Source organism: Pyrus communis, chromosome 10 (assembly GCF_041283825.1).
Source record: "Pyrus communis isolate YQ-2024b chromosome 10, ASM4128382v1, whole genome shotgun sequence".
NCBI lineage: Eukaryota > Viridiplantae > Streptophyta > Magnoliopsida > Rosales > Rosaceae > Pyrus > Pyrus communis.
Genome location: NC_142574.1, coordinates 2667501 through 2684204, shown reverse-complemented (window position 1 = coordinate 2684204; position 16704 = coordinate 2667501). Strand labels below are relative to the sequence as shown.

Below are 16704 nucleotides of genomic sequence, written 5' to 3'. Positions count from 1 at the left end.
TACCTTACTATAGACCACCATAATTTTTTTGTTCTTTTCCTCCTACTTCAGGTAAACGATGATGTTAACTTTTTTTTGGTTAAAAAAATAATTCACAATCTAACACTATGACCCACACTAAACCGTGTTGTCACCAACACCCCTACTACCAATAGAAGTACTCGGGTTGTCTTTCTCTGTTTTTCAAAAACGAGAAAGGCTTACATTTTCTCTTTTGCTGATGGGAACCAAAAGAAAAGCGGGGGTGGACCGTGGATTGTCTGCCCTCTCATTTCCATGTTGTTCTCATGTCCTCCTGCGATATATGGTCACGGTTAAGTCATGTCAACATTTTATATTAATTTTTTATAGAAATAATAAAACAAAAAGTAATAGGAATATAAAATGTTGACGTAGCTTAACCGTGACCACACAAACATGAGGGCATGGGGAGAGTATGGAAATGGGAGGGTAGACAATCCACCTCCAAAAAAAGCATCCAATGCCTTGTACTATTGGAATTTTTTTTCATTGTGATCGAAACACGAGTGGTATATCACATATTTTTATATAAGTGGTGGAAAATTTTATTTTTAAAGTTATTAACTTTTTAACATACATATCTCACTATTTGTATAATAACACGTAGTGTACCATCTCGTTTTCCGGTTACACTGAAAAACTTCACGTACTATTGGCTGCTTGCTGCCTTTTAACATAGTCATCAAGTGGCTTTCACATTGAGCTATTAAAACGGCCAATCAACTTTTTTTTTTCTTTTTTTTTTTTGATAAACAATATTATTTACACTAAGAGCTGAGAAAAATGGACTAAGTTTCACAATAGATTAGCAATAATATAGTTTAAAATTCATTTTTTGCGAGAAATAAACATAAAACCTCTCACTTACAAGTAAAAATGAATACTACTCCTAAATTATAGAAGTTCTCGACGTACTGCAGACTGGTTCCAAAAATGATGAGAAAAGTTTTAGAGTGGGTGACATAATTATCTTCCTCTTGAAAAAAACAGAGACATGAAATCTTTTCTCAGAAGAAAGATAACATGTCCCAACAAGGAATGGAAATATGCCATAGTCGCTCTGCCACTTTTTTGGTGGAAAATATTTGTCCTTCAACTTTGTTTTTTATCTTGAACTTAGTATTGGAAAGTGGACAGCTCTTGTATGGAGATTTCTTTGTTGTTTCTTTCGGAGGGATTTACCTTGCACCAAAACGTTAGGTGGGACTTAAATTTATCTCCACCTCACATCATATTTTAATATTGTCATATGCTAACACGTAAAATATTAATTACACCGTTATCTTGACGTTCCAACTTCACATAAAAATAAAGGTAAAAAAGATAACACGTTCCAACAAGAAAGCTTCCTAGAAATTTCTCATAGTTAGTCTTCCACCTTTTTCCTTTTTCGTTTTTTTTGGAAAATCCTTCTCCTTTCATAGTACATGTGTTGACGTGTATCCTTCAGCTTTTCCTCTTAAACAAGTATCGGAATTGGAAAGTGGATAGCTCTTGCGTGGAGATTTACCTTAGTGCTTCTTTTAAGGCGATTTCCTTAGTGCTTCTTTTAAGGAGATTTACATTCCACAGGAACTTTAGAGCGGCGTGGCTTAAATTTATCCTTACTTCACATTATATTTTAACTTTGTGACATGATAACACGTAATAAATTAATCACACCATTATTTTCATGTTTCCGTTTCACATAAAAAATTAAATTTTTATTTAAAAATATAAATATCAAAATATAACGGTTATAACAGTATACCTTACTATAGACCACCATAATTTTTTTGTTCTTTTGCTCCTCCTTCAGGTAAACGATGATATTAACTTTTTTTTTTTTGTCAAAAAAATGATTCACAATCTAACACTATGACCCACACTAAACCGTGTTGTCACCAACACCCCTACTACCAATAGAAGTACTCGGGCTGTCTTTCTCTGTTTTTCAGACACGAGAAAGGCTTACATTTTCTCTTTTGCTGATGGGAACCAAAGGAAAAGCGGGGGTGGATTGTCTGCCCTTCCATTTCCATGCTCTTCTCATGTCCTCCTGCTATGTGTGGTCACGGTTAAGCCACGTCAACATTTTATATTAAATTTTTATAGAAATAATAAAACAAAAAGTAATAGGAATATAAAATGTTGACGTGGCTTAACCGTGACCACACAAACATGAGGGCATGGGGAGAGTATGGAAATGGGAGGGTAGACAATCCACCTCCAAAAAAAGCATCCAATGCCTTGTACTATTGGAATTCTTTTTCATTGTAACCAGAACACGAGTAGTATATCACATATTTTTATATAAGTGGTGGAAAATTTTATTTTTAAAGTTATTAACTTTTTAACACACGTATCTCAGTATTTGTATAATAACATGTAGTGTACCATTCTGTTTTCCGATCACACTGAAAAACTTCATGTACCATTGGCTGCTTGCTGCCTTTTAACATAGTCATCAAGTGGCTTTCACATTGAGCTATTAAAACGGCCAATCAACTTTTTTTTTTTTTTTTTTTGACAAACGATATTATTTATATTAAGAGCTAAGAAAAATGGACTAATTTTCACAATAGATTAGCAATAATGTGGTTTAAAATTCATTTTTTGCGAGAAATAAGTATAAAACCTCTCACTTATAAATAAAAATGAATACCACTAACTAGTATTAAGCGGCAACAGCCAATCAATTGGCTTGAGTGAAAAAAAAAAGGGCCCAATCGGAAGGAGCCAGACCCACTAAATCCAATATAAGCCATGAAAACTTGGCTTTGGTGCTTTGGTGATGCAAAAACTAAGCAGTGAGTATTTTTCCTGACGTCATTGGATAAGTTTTCGGCTGAATTTGCATACCCTTGCAATGGAGGGCTGCCTGCATTCATAACGAGTTTACAGATTACGTCAGTGGGTTTCAAAACTCTATTTACACGGTAGTTTTGAAATTTAAACTTCACAACAGCAAATCATAATAATTAACCCAGCTAAGAAATATTCAAACAATCCTAGACCGACCAAACTTCTGTTGAGATAAGGATGAATGAAACTTCTGTTGAGAGTTTGATTGGAAACTAGAAGTCTGACATCTCCCCACAAGCTGACACCAGCAGCTTAAATCGCGACTTGATCTTGTGAACAAATAAGCAATTTGATGTTGTGAACAAATAAAATTCACCAGAAGCTCACCTCTAAGTGCTTGGTTCTTGAGTGGAAAACTGGGTTGGATGCCAAGGCAATGGAGGACACATTATCACACCAAATCCGTGGTCTTTAAAGATTCAAATGTATGTCCCCTGAACAACGAACGTAACCAAGAAAACTCAGCAGCAGTGCATGCAAGCGGTTGTTGGACGAATGCATGAACTGACACACTTGGTCCACAACGTAAGAAAGAGCAGGTCTCGTAATGGTCAAATATCCTAGGGCACCTACAACACTTTGGTACAATAAGGGTTACTATATGATTCACCCCCAAAAGCACTCAGTGTTTGTCTAGAAGAAACTGGAGTCAAGATTGGCTTGGCAGTGGTAAATTTAGTAGGTACCAGCAAGTCCAGGGCATACTTGGACTGTGTGAGATGCATTTGATCACCAGAGCAGGTTACTTCAACACCTAGGAAGGAGTTGAGACAACCCAAGTCCTTCATGAAAAATAAAGTGCACAATCTCTTTATTAACTGAGCCATTTGATAAGTGTTGTTTCCTGTGAGCAGTATGTCATCCACATAGATTAAACACAAACAAAGAATAATCACACTTGGGTTCTTGAAATGCCAATTGAAGCAAGAAATCAAAAGATCTGCCCCCTCCCCCTAATAATTGTAAATTTAAAACAAAAAAAAAATATAGATGGTCAGAGGAAGAGATGGATGCTTATGTCTTGCGGAAAGGATTTCTTTCCTCCACACTATTAAGATTTACAATTAATTTGGCACGATATCAATTTTATTTTACAGAAGACACAAGAATTCATGAAATGATGGTTTCTTCTAGTTCTAAAGCACACTGGGGGATCAAACTGAGTGCAACACATATTTAAATTTCCTACAGTCTACTAAAAATCACACATCACAATCAAACAACAACAACAACAACCAAACCTTATCCCGCTAAGTGGGGTCGGCTGTATGCATCCTAGGACGCCATTAAGTAGGGTGAATCCTTCAACAACAACCAAGCCTTTACACATCACAATTAAAGTGTTAAAAATTCACAAATGGCTAGCAAATTGAGGAAGCTTCCAGAAGTAGTCTGAAAATAGTTTTCTTCTTTTCCGTTTACAAGTCTGAAAATAGTTTTATTTGCAATTGCAAAGTAGATATGTCAAAACAGGAACAAAAAGATGAAAATAAGAGCAATGAGATAAAACATTGAAAATAGCAAAAGACAAAACTTTAAGAATGAAGTAACTTAAAATTGCCATAAATTACAAAGAAAAGTAGGGTATAACACTAAAGAGTTACAGAACAATAATTAGACATATCCAATTTGCAAGTAGAATTAGAAGCTCACAGCCTACAGGTTCATCTCCATGCACATTTCCAATGCACTGCTGCACCCAGCATATTTTTTTTAAAAATGTTCAAACTATCACTTGAAATTGCATAAATAAGTAACAATCGATTTACATTCAGGGGAATGGAAAAGAAACAAAAGAAAGCTTTCATGTAGCACACCGAATACTAAAATATTACACTGTCACCTATACAAACACTCAATAAACTGAAATCCGGGTAGTACGTAAAACTTTTTCTACAAAAAGTGAAATTCATGACTTCATTTTTCAACAGTAAACGCGAGATACTACACTTCAATCTTTTGGCATGTACTTATAAGTTATAATCTTTTTCATACTACAGCTTCTCAGTTTCATTATAAGTTTCTTGTGGTCATAAGTGGCTCATAGTAGTTTCCTTCATTTGTTTCCATACAAGATCAGAGAAAAAGTAACAAAAAATTGTGACTAAAACTGCCATCAAAACACATACAATTGATAGAGTCTGTCCTTTCTCAAGGACAAGTAACATAATTGAACTAGCGGAATGAATAAAACTTTTATAAAGACTGCAGATGGATATTCTCCAATACCAGAATCAACTCAAATTGGTGGTAAATAGGTACTGCACCCTTCTGGATTCAAGGGTGTCGCACTTTTTTAACTTCCACTGATGGGCAATCAATGTAAACTTCCTATATTTAAGTTTCTGACCCTTATTCAGCGTTATTGTTGCAAAAAGATTTCAGATACTGGTGTCTGCATCCTTATTACACAGCTCTATGGTTATATTCAGTTTCAACCAGCTGCAAGGACTAATTTGTGCTAATCTCGACAGAGTCAAAGCAGATTCCTGTTCTTTTGAATAATAACTTTTTCGGGGTTATGGAACAAATATAATTTCTATGTTATTATATACAGAGAGGAAGGGGGGTCACTACTGCGTTTTCCTTCAAAAATCCTGCCATGATCCAAAAAATTGATTGTATATAGGACGGATTAAAATTTCAGGATTTAAAAGTTTTTACCAAATAGCAGCTTGGATACAATTTGGATAAATTAATATTCATGAGATTAAATCAGCATAATCATCATGAGATGCACAAACAAAAATTCTACAGTAAAAATCCTGCACTTATCCAGCTCAAACTATCAAACTACTACTAACAAATACCATTGTTTTATTTCATATACTAACGAGTGGTAAACTTATAATCTGGTAAATGTTAAAAATGCACAAGCCCATAAACCCTAGAAATGTTACTGCATCTTTGGCTGAACGCCTTAATAGCCCGTTCCAGGTCAAAGTTAGTCATGTACCCTTGACCTTGAGCCACATCAAGACTGTCACAATTTTTCACAATTTCAGTAAACACATAAGTATATCAAGTTAGATTACATAATTCATGTTAAGCTACTAAACTTCAACTTTAGTGATAAATGCCGCGTCTGAGACTCATTAACTTCAAACAATTGCCTGCTGGAACCAGCGCGAGGACCAAATTCGAAACCTATCAACATTTAATTTACAATTAGCTAAATTCTTGATGCTTAAAGATTTAGTTTCCTTTTCTAGTAGCGCTAACCCACCTTAACTGTAAAGATTTTAAGAAAGCAACAGGAGTAATAATCTATCTGATCACAATTAACTACCGTTTGGCACCTGAGAAATCAAAGGAAATTTTTTCAAATTACTACTTGTTCTTGTAATCTCAGTTTTCCAATTCCCAAAGAACTAAATTCACACACATACATATAAAATGCATACAAATATGTATATCTATATATATATGACAGATAAGGAGATGGGGACCTGGAGGGTAGGAACTGTGAAGGCCGCCTCTAGCAGTGGCAGGACTAAGAAAAGAGGAGAAGCTGAGAGAGAGGAAGAGGATGGAAGGAGCAAGCTTCATGATGTGATCTTTGGGGTTGACGGTTGTGGCGATGGAGCTCCAGCATCGGATTCAGGAAGCCATTGTTAGAACTTGGAAGGTGATAAAAGAAGATGAAAACGTAACGACGAAGATCGGAGATGCCGGATCGCGGGAAAATGGGCTGCAAATTCCAATGGAAGAAAGGTAACGGGGACTTGGAGATATGGGTTGCAAATGGATCTCGGCCCATTTACAACAATGTTTTACATTAAAGGATTTGAATTAAATTGAAGAGAATTGTCACTAAACTATATTGGTAGTGACAAAAATGATTTTGGAAGTGGTTGTCTATTTCTGAGGTAATTTAGCAGCTGCCGAATGTAATTATCTAAATCTTCTCTCGTATTTACTAACTCGTAAGAAATGGGAAGAATGGTAGTTTTCTTTTAAATTCGTTATCAAAGACCTGAAGGTAAGGAAGCATCAACTAGGGGGGCTAGTTGATCCGATTCTCTTTCCTCACTTTTTTATATTTTTAAGTTCTTTTATTCCTTCATTTTCTCATTTCTGATAAGTAAATATTGAATTGAGAGTTATATAGATCCAATGTTGCATATCGTGTTTATGAACGAACCTTGATAGGAGTCGCAGCCTAACTCTAAGTGAAATTGTCACGTAAGTAGGGCCAATGTTTTAATGTTTAGGCTCAAAGGGTCGATTCCTTTTTCCTAGCTCTAAGTTTGTCAAATTAGGTCCGAAAGTACTCTAAAGGTAGAGTAAGGCTCAAGGAATACTGCATTTGCACTACATCATAACAATAATAAGGAAATACAATGGAGGGGTTTAGTAGAGAGCAGTAAACATCAATTTAGATCTTTGAGGACTAGAGGCAATGTAGACCAACAATGTCTTATGACAACTGTTGAATTGAATATAGAAAGTCAAAAGTGACAAAATATTTCCTCATGTTGCTACTAGCTACGAATCAGATATGACCAATTGAAGAAAGAAAATAAAGTCGATGAACGATTAAGCGAAACTTTGTCTTAGAGACCAATGAAATGCGACCTAGAAGCTTTATCACACAAAAGTTCTTTGAAGACCTCTTCTTTTGCTTACCTGCTTACTTCTGCTGTAGATCTTGAGGATTAGAGCTATGTTGACCAGCCTCTTGTGATAAATGTTGAATAGAATCTAGAGTTAGAAGTGACAAAATATTTTTTTCATATTGCTATCAACTATAGGTCAGATATGACCGGTTGAAGAAAGAAGATAAAATAGATGAACGATTAAGTGAAACTTTACCTTAGAAACCAATCAAATGCCACTGAGAAGTTTTATTACACAAAAGTTCTTTGAAGACCTCTTGCTTATGCTTCCATGCTTACTTTTGTTGTAGGTCTTGAGGACTAGGAGCAATGTTGATCAACCTCTTGCGACAATTGTCGATAATTGTTGAATTGAATCTAGAAAGTTAGAAGTGACAAATTATATTCAGTCTGAAATATTGTAGAGGACCCTCCTCCCAACCCTCACCCAACTGAATGTAGCCATCAAATTTGAGTTATTCCAACTATTGCTCTTGCTTGCAAAGAATGAAGTTAATTCGTCTGCAACTGCATCATGCACGGTGTTATCTTCAGCCGTCCACTCTTTTTAAAACTACTGAGGTTTGGCTTTAGTTAGAGGTCATCAACATCAAGACGGCCGACCGAGAAATGTCAAAAACTCTGGACACGTGTAAGGCTCCTTTACCAACACCTAATGCATTGCATGTCAATATACATGATTTGGATCGATCTCAATGGTTAATTATTCTTTTTTATTGCATTGTTAATCAACTTTGTTAAAATAATGACACAATTCAGCTTCTGGTATTGAGTCGCAGACAAACGACGACCGATTCCCTTAATTTTATAACTAGTAAATTGTTAGTGCTTAAGACGACCACCGATTCCCTTGATTTACTTTCTTGGTTTGATCATCTAATTTAAATATTATTCGATTATTTTTCCAAATTTCTCAATAAATGTTGAAGGGCAAACAAACTCGTATTTAAGTTCTGTATAAGGGTACATGAATCCTGCTCTTGATGATTCAATATGTCATAAAATAGTTTGGTTAAATTTGTTTCAAATACTACTTGGGCTTCAGATTTCATACCACAATCGAAAACACTTATCAATTGCACCTAACTGGGAATAAATTTGATGAGCCCTTGAGTTAAGGCTATACTGGATCAAAGAGTTCTTCAACCTGCTCGCTCAGGCACTGCAGAACGGTCCCAAAAAGGATGAGAAAAGTTTCATAGTGGATGAAATATTGCACCCAATGAGAAAAGTTACAAAGAGACATGAATTTTTTTCTTAGAAGAAAGTTGGGAACTTACTCAGAAATATTGCACCCAATGACTTTGGTGAGGAGAGAAAAGGTAAAGAATGATAACACGTACCTGCATGGAATCTTCCCGGAAATCTTCCCATAGGCGGTCTCCCACCTTTTTTGGTGGAAAACAATTTGTCCTTGCTACACTTGCATTACAATATAATAGTATTCATCTTCATTTATAAGTGAAAATTCTTATATTCGATTCTCGTCAAAAACGAATTTGAACTACATTATTGAATATTGATAGCTTATTGTAAGGTTAATCACATTCTCTTATTTTTAACGTAGATAATATCGTTTATTAAAAAAAAAACAATTTGTCCTTTCACTTTGGTAGTACATGTGATTAATGGCTTGCTAATAAATTAAGGTTTCATAATATGTTTCCCTTCAGCTTTTCCTCTTGAACAAATATTGGAAAGTGTACAACTCTTTCATGAGAATTTCCTTGATATTTCTAAGAAATATTTTCTTAGAAGAAAGTTGGGAACTTGCTTAGAAATATTGCACCCAATCCCTTTGGTGAGGAGAGAGAAGGTGAAGAAAGATAACACGTCCCAACATGGAATCTTCCCGTAAATTTTCTCATAGTCGGTCTCCCACCCTTTTTTTGTGGAGAACAATTTGTCCTTGCAACATTAGTACTATAATCTAGTGATATTCATCTTCATTTGTAAGTGAGAATTATTAGGTTTGATTCTAGTCAAAAACGAATTTAAACAATATTATTACTAACATATTGTAAGACTAAGCTCATCATTCTTCTCTCTTAGTATATATAATATCCTTTATTTAAAAAAAAAAATTATCCTTTCACTTTGGTAGTACGTGTGATTAATGACTTGCTAAAAATTAGGGTTTCATAATAGATTCCCTTCAGCTTTTTCTCTTGAACAAGTATTGGGAAGTGTACAGTTTTTGCATGGGAATTTCTTTGTAGCTTCTTTTTCTCTTAAATTTATTCTTATTTTGCATCGCATTTTAATTTTATGATATGATAACAGGTAAAAGATTAATTACATTATTATTTTAATGTTCCTGTTTCATAAAAAAGAATAATTCACCATCTGACATTATAACCCACTCTAAACCTTGTGGACACCAGCGCCACTACTACCAAAAGAAAAGCATCCAATGTCTTAAAATATTGTTGCTTGCAGTCATCACGCGGCTTTCACATGGAGCTATTAAATCCAACCCTAAGCATCGGCTTAAGCGATTAAACAAAGATCGTTTGACCGTTTCATTTTTCCATCTAACGAGAAATTTTATTAAAATAAATATTAGATTAATTATCGACGGAGCATGAATTCATATCGTCATACAAAAATTCAACATTTTTTTACCATTATTGTAAATGATCACTTGCAAAAATAAATTAATAGTTAACGGTATTCAAACTTACACCGTTGTGTAAAACTTCAGCTCCTTTCTATCACCATGATAAGTGGCCATTTGCTATGGCTTCGCTTTTTTTTTCTGGGACCACTACCAATTGTTTAGAATTCATGCCAGTAGGAATTCATGGCCATTCGAAACGATTTAAGGCCAATAGGAATTCATGCCTTGAATATATGCATCACGTGGCTTTCACATGGAGCTAAACAGCCAATCAACTAGCTTGAATCAAAGTTAGCCCAAGATCCTGTCTGGATTTTTTTGGTGAGAATAATAGGAATTCGTAAATTCTATCTATTTATTGTATGTATACGATCAGATTTTTTCAGGTAATATTTATGTTTAATTTTAAGTAAAAATTATTTAAAATAATTTATGACCACACGATATACAATAAACAAACATAATTTACGAATCCTAAATCCTCACAAAAAAGATCCAATCCGAATTCAAAGTTAGCGGCCTAAATAAGGGGTGTGATATCCACACACCCCTTTTAACTTCTCACAAACTCCTTATTAATTTCTGTCCTTAGATATTTTTTAATTCATTCGATCCAACAATTAAAAATAAAAAAATGTATGTGAAAAGTAAAAATGATGTGTGAATAGCACATTCCACTAAATAATCTTGGCTGCTTGATGCCTTGAACAAACGGCCCAATCACGTGGCTTTAACAGCCAACTAATGAGCTTGAGTCAAAACAAACGGCCCAATCGGAATGTGGCAGAGCCACTAAATTCAACAGTAAGCGTGATCAAAAATTGAAAGTTAATTAAAAATAAGACTATCTGTTATCTTCTTCCCTTTAGCTTTTTCTCTTGAACGAATATTAGAAAGTGGACAGTTCTTGCAGGGGAAATTTCCTTGTTGCTTCTTCCAGGGAGATTTATATTGCACAGCAATATTACCACCACCACCACCACTTCCTGTAGATGCACTCGGCTGTCCATCTCTCTTCAATTTATTTCCTTTCCTACCTCTATCTCAATTTCCTCTCTTCCTACGACTTTGTTGTGGGAATTTTCAGTGTCATTGTTCTGCTACTTTCATTGCCATTTGTCACTTCTCTCTGCCTGTGTAAGTCTCTGCTGATCATGTATTTTGTTTTTCTGATATTTTTTCTAAGTCCTTCGTATCTTTTTGCTTAATATACGTTTTCTGATATTTTCGTTTCACTGCTCGTTTTTGTTTTACTTGTTCATTGACTACTGTTTTTGTTTGCAGGATCCATTTTCCGGTAACTGAATATGATCAACTACTTAAACTGAGTTACCTGGACTGTAAGATCAAATCAAATTGTCAAATATGTGTTGACACGGTCAAATATCTGACCGGAGTGAGTCCCTGTAATTACGTATAAAAATTGCATCTTGTAAATTATCAAAAATACATTTGAAGTTTCAAATTTTGTTTTTTTGAATTTTAGAACATGGATCTTCTATTTTTTTTACTTGTTCATTCAGTTCCTGTTTCATATGTGCAGCACCCAATTTGCAGCAACTGTTCTTCCTATGGCATTGAGCACCCAAAGAGCCTCTGCATCTTTTCTTTTGAATGAATCAGCTTCTTTATGGAAGTATGATGTGTTTTTGAGTTTCAGGGGTGTAGACACCCGCAAGGGCTTTGTATCCCATTTACACCATGAATTGTCCAAGCGTCAAGGAATTACGACTTTCATGGACGATCGAGAGCTTGAAGGAGGAACAAGAATTCATCTTGAGCTCCCAAGTGCGATCAAAGAATCGCATATTGCAATTGTTGTTCTCTCACCAAACTATGCTTCTTCCAAATGGTGCTTGGATAAACTTACAACCATTCTTCAATGCATGGAAGCCAGGAACTCAGTTCTGCCGGTCTTTTATCAGACGGATCCATCTGACGTCGGAAATCAACGGGGATGTTTTGCTGAAGCCTTCGCGGAGCATGAAGAAAAGTTGATTAGTGTCGAAGGCAAAAAGAAGGTGCACCAATGGAAAGCTGATCTAAAGCAAGTGTCCAAAATTTGTGGTTGGACTTCGAAGGAATCTAAGTAAGTGTGCATGAACAACCCATGTCTTAGTAGTCAAAATTGAATGCTTCATTTATGTGTTTTTTGATTGGTTATTTCATACCATGTAGGAGTGAAAGTGAGATTATACAACAACTCGTCAAAAGTGTATGGAGGAAAGTGCAAGCTACATTCCCGTTGTTAGATCCCTCACAGGAATTAGTGGGGGTTAATTTTGGTCTTGAGCAACTGAGTTCGTTGTTAGCTCATGATGTCAATGATGTTCGCTTTATAGGGATAACGGGGATGGGTGGCATTGGTAAGACAACCCTTGCTAAGATGGTTTATGATAGAATCTTCTATCATTTTGAAGTTCACTGCTTTCTTGAAAACGTTAGAGAGGCTTCTGAAACAGACCCTACTCTAATTCATCTTCAAAAAACACTTCTTTCACCGATGTTGAAAGAAAAGATTCTTACGCAACAATGGGGAATCAATTACACCAAGAGATGCTTACGGAACCAAAAGGTTCTTCTTGTACTTGATGATGTGGATCACATAAACCAACTACAAGTACTAGCTGGAAAGGAAGATTGGTTTGGCATGGGAAGCAAAATTATCATTACAACTAGAAATGAACGTCTGCTAGTCGAGCGTGGCATAACATTATGTCATAATGTTGAGGTGTTAAATGATGATGAAGCTCTTGCACTGTTTAGCCTGCATGCCTTTAAGAAAAATATGCCCGAGGATGGGTTTTTGGAACTGTCTGAGTGTTTCATTAAATATGCTGGAGGCCTTCCATTAGCTCTTAAAACTTTTGGGTCGGCATTGTTTAAGAGAGGGCTAGATTTTTGGAATAGTAGACGGGATAATCTGTCAAAAATTCCTAATACAGAAATTATTCATAAACTTAAAATAAGTTATGATGAACTAGAAGAGATGGAGAAGAGCATTTTTCTTGAGGTTGCATGTCTCCACAAAGGGAAGCATAGAATGGAAGTAATTGAAATACTAGATATTTCTTTTGGAATTTCTAGTAGTACTATGATAGATGTACTAATTGAGAGATCTCTCCTCTATCAAGATCGCAACGATCGCAGTGATCGCAACGAATATATATGGATGCATGACTTGATACAAGATATGGCACGTGAAATTGTTCGTCAAGAGTCTAAAGAGCCTGGTCAGCGCAGTAGGTTGTGGCTTTATGATGACATCGATCAGATATTTAGGAAGAATACGGTAAGAAGTTAAATACCAAGTTTGGAAGAAGATATTGATTTCTTTTGACATTATATTAGACTTGAATGTGAAATTAATTGGTCCTTTTTTTTCTTAATTGTTAGGGAACGGCAGCAATTGAAGCCATATCCTTACGCTTGTCCAACGTAGAAGAGGTGCCCCAGTGGAATTGCGAAACCTTCTCTAAGATGGAGAGACTGAGGTTTTTGGAATTCGATAATTTGATCTTTTCTTCAGGCCCCAAATCTCTTCCATGTTCCTTGAGAATTATAAATTGGAGTTGGTATCCTTCTAATTTTCTTCCAACAAGCTTTCGCCCGCACTTGCTTGGTAAACTTGAGATGCGCAATAGCAATCTTGTTCGTTTGTGGGGGGGGGGGGGGGAAAGTGGTAAGAGTAGTTATGAACAAAAGATAATATTGGTTACTCACTAGTCAATACTCACCTTTTGAGTTTGTCCAATGATATTTTAACACATTATTTTAAAAAATAATAGGCATGTTATTTAATTTTTCTTGAGTTTTAAAAAGAAGGAACCCGTGACATTGTTTTATTGTACAATCCCGAAGGTTCCAAATTTCTTCCATATTCATTGAGAATAAATGCTATTTAATTTACAAAATAATCATATATTTATTTATTTATTATTTTGAATAAACTTTAAGGTTGTGGAAGCTAAGTATATGATCTGAATCTTATTGGTGGTGTTGTACAGGACTTGCCCAACTTGAAACATATGGATCATAGATACTCCAATAAATTGGAGAATACCCCAGATTTCAGTGGTCTTCCAAATCTTGAGGTGTTGCATCTTTGCGATTGTAAGAATTTAGTTAAGATCCATCCGTCTATTGCAGTCCTCAAAAGACTTAAAGTTTTGTGTCTTGGTGGCTGTCAAAGCATTAAGAGCCTCCCAAGTGAGGTTGAAATGGATTCTCTTGTACATTTCAATCTTGGTGGCTGCTCAAATGTGAAAAAGATTCCAGAATTTGGGGAGCAGATGAAGAATTTATACTTGCTCAAGTTAAGCAAGACTGAGATTGAGAAAATACCTTCATCAATTGGACATGCGGTTGGCCTTAGGTATTTGTTTCTACGGAAATGCAAAAATCTCTTGTACCTTCCAAGGGCTATTTGTAATTTGAAGTCTCTTGAAGAGCTCGATGTGATTGGATGCTCAAAGATTGACAAACTCCCAGAAGGCATGGATCACTTATGGAGACTTGAAGTGGGACCCACTATGACAAAGCCCCTTGTGGGTATGAAAAATCTCAAAGGTCTAATATTTACAAGAAATTATGACGTGGTTTCAATAAGTGATTTCATAGCAAGGGATGGTATAGCAAGGGATGGTAAAGTAAGGGATGAGTGGGGCCTTCGCCGCTTATTTGGACTTGAAAAGAGTCGGCCTGATCCTCCTCCTTGTTGGCGTTTGGTGTTGTCTTCTCTAAATCGTTTATGCTCTTTGGAGTACTTAGATCTATACGATTGTAATCTCCAGGAGAGGGATATCCCTGATGATATTGGCTGCTTGTCCTTATTGACAACATTGTATCTCGGCAGAAATAATTTCGTTAGTCTACCTGAAAGCATTATACACCTTTCTAAGCTTAGGGATCTTCATCTGGAGGGGTGTAAAAGCCTTCAAAAATTGCCACCTCTTCCATCAAACAGAGGATTAAGAGTAAATCTGGACAATTGCACTTCCTTACAAAGGTTGTCAGGTCCATCCAATTTTTATGATGGTTCTGTCACTTGCCGGAATTGCATTGCATTGGTTCCAGATGAAGACTTGATTAATAGGTTTCTAAAATATGTCATTCAGGTACTCTCTCTCTCTCTCTCTCTCTAAATAATTGATCTTTCTGCTGCTACGGGGATTGAAAATTGTAATCTTTCTCTCTAAATAATTGATCTTTCTGCTGCTACAGGGATTGAAAATTGTAATCCCTGGAAGTGAAATTCCAAAGTGGTTCAATAATCAGAGTGTGGGACATTCAATAAATGTGGAGCTTCCTCCACCATCATGTACCAACTGGCTTGGGATTGCCTTATGTGCTGTTTTTCTAGACCCAGACCCTATACAAAATGTGGAGCTTCCTACTTATTATCGTTTCAGAATTCACTGTTCAGGGAAACTTGTTAGCCCTGAAAGACTTGGCCCAGAATACCCTTGGACAACTTTACTATTACCGTCTCAAGTGTCAGAAAACCTTTGGGTATTTTATTTTCCTCGTCAATATTGTTTGCCTCGTGAAGATTGTCATCAGGAACAATTTTTTTTCGGAATTGACTTTGATGATGTGTATGAGAGAGACCTAAAAGCAAACTTGTATAAGGTGAAGAAGTGTGGGGCTCGTTTGGTGTATGAGCAAGATTTGAAAGAACTCAATCAAAAACTACTGAAATGAACATGCGAATATCGTGACGAGGCAGCTCCAAGTAGACCTAGAAGTGCTAGCTTCAACCACACAGAACAAATTCGCAAAAGGCGTTGTAACTAGTCACCATGTCACAAAAAATGCATGTAAGTAACCATCGATTAATCACATCAGCTTAATTGTTATCAAAATTATTTTTTGTTTTGACATCCTAGTCAATGTAATCAATCTCTTGATCTATATATTAAGATGGCTATGTTTACTGAAAGGCGAGTGGTTGAGAATGTTGATGTATAAACACTTTTGCAGATTACTTGGGCATTAAGAAGATTGATTAACAATCTGATCATCTTGCCTAATGCAGCAAGTGGGTACCTTGGAAACTCGCAACGCCATGGGGGCTGCTCTGTCAGTCCAGATCTTAAGGTTCATTTTCTGAAGACGCCATTAGCGTTAACATGTACACAAGGGGTTGAATTCAAACTTCTGTACTCTGGCAGAAATTGATTTGTTTCTGTCTGATTTTGTAACCAATGCAAACTTGTAGTCCAGAAACAGAAACGTTGCTAAGGAAACAACACTTTTTGCTCAACAACTTTGGTTTGATTAAAACTTGGCTTTGCTGATGCAAAAACTAAGCATTGAGAGTATTTTTCCTGACATCTTGGACAAAAAGTTGTAAAACTTAGAACGGTAGGTTTTCAGCTGAATTTGCGTACCCTTTCAAAACCCTATTTACACGGTAGTTTATGAAATTTAAACTTCTGTTGAGATAAGGATGAATCACACAGATAACAAACCTGAGAGTATGATTGGAAACTAGAAGTCTGACTTGGTCTAACATCCCCCAGCAAGCTGACAGATAGTAGTTCACCTCTAATCACCTTCTCCATGACATAATGATAATCAACTTCTAAGTGCTTGGTT

General features: G+C 35.9%; 2 protein-coding genes and 1 long non-coding RNA gene across 3 annotated transcripts in view; 2 read left to right on the top strand and 1 right to left on the bottom strand.

Moving 5' to 3' along the window:
• Positions 1-16372, top strand: part of LOC137728676 (TMV resistance protein N) — a 39976-nt gene extending 23604 nt beyond the window's left edge. The window contains exon 7 of the mRNA XM_088678713.1: positions 16142-16372. The gene's annotated coding sequence lies outside the window, so the exon portion shown is untranslated. The remainder of the gene's footprint in view (positions 1-16141) is intronic.
• Positions 2566-6668, bottom strand: LOC137727453 (uncharacterized). Its single transcript, XR_011067800.2, has 4 exons — positions 6315-6668; positions 6092-6164; positions 3193-6012; positions 2566-2881 (listed from the first exon to the last, which is right to left on the bottom strand). It is a non-coding gene; the product is annotated as an uncharacterized LOC137727453 (long non-coding RNA).
• Positions 11648-16372, top strand: LOC137727635 (TMV resistance protein N-like). Its single transcript, XM_088678715.1, has 6 exons — positions 11648-12193; positions 12283-13396; positions 13501-13772; positions 14105-15221; positions 15328-15923; positions 16087-16372. The coding sequence occupies exons 1-5, from the start codon at positions 11676-11678 to the stop codon at positions 15805-15807; spliced, it is 3501 nt and encodes a 1166-aa protein (XP_088534841.1). The 5' UTR covers positions 11648-11675; the 3' UTR covers positions 15808-15923; positions 16087-16372.
• Positions 16373-16704: the final 332 nt, after the last annotated feature.

Bases quoted from the DNA above. Each gene is read 5' to 3' on its own strand.
- LOC137727635 (XM_088678715.1), top strand. From the start codon at position 11,676: ATGGCATTGAGCACCCAAAGAGCCTCTGCATCTTTTCTTTTGAATGAA. The intron at 13,397-13,500 runs GTAAGAAGTTAA...CTTAATTGTTAG, and splicing joins AGATATTTAGGAAGAATACG to GGAACGGCAGCAATTGAAGC. The intron at 15,222-15,327 runs GTACTCTCTCTC...CTGCTGCTACAG, and splicing joins TTCTAAAATATGTCATTCAG to GGATTGAAAATTGTAATCCC.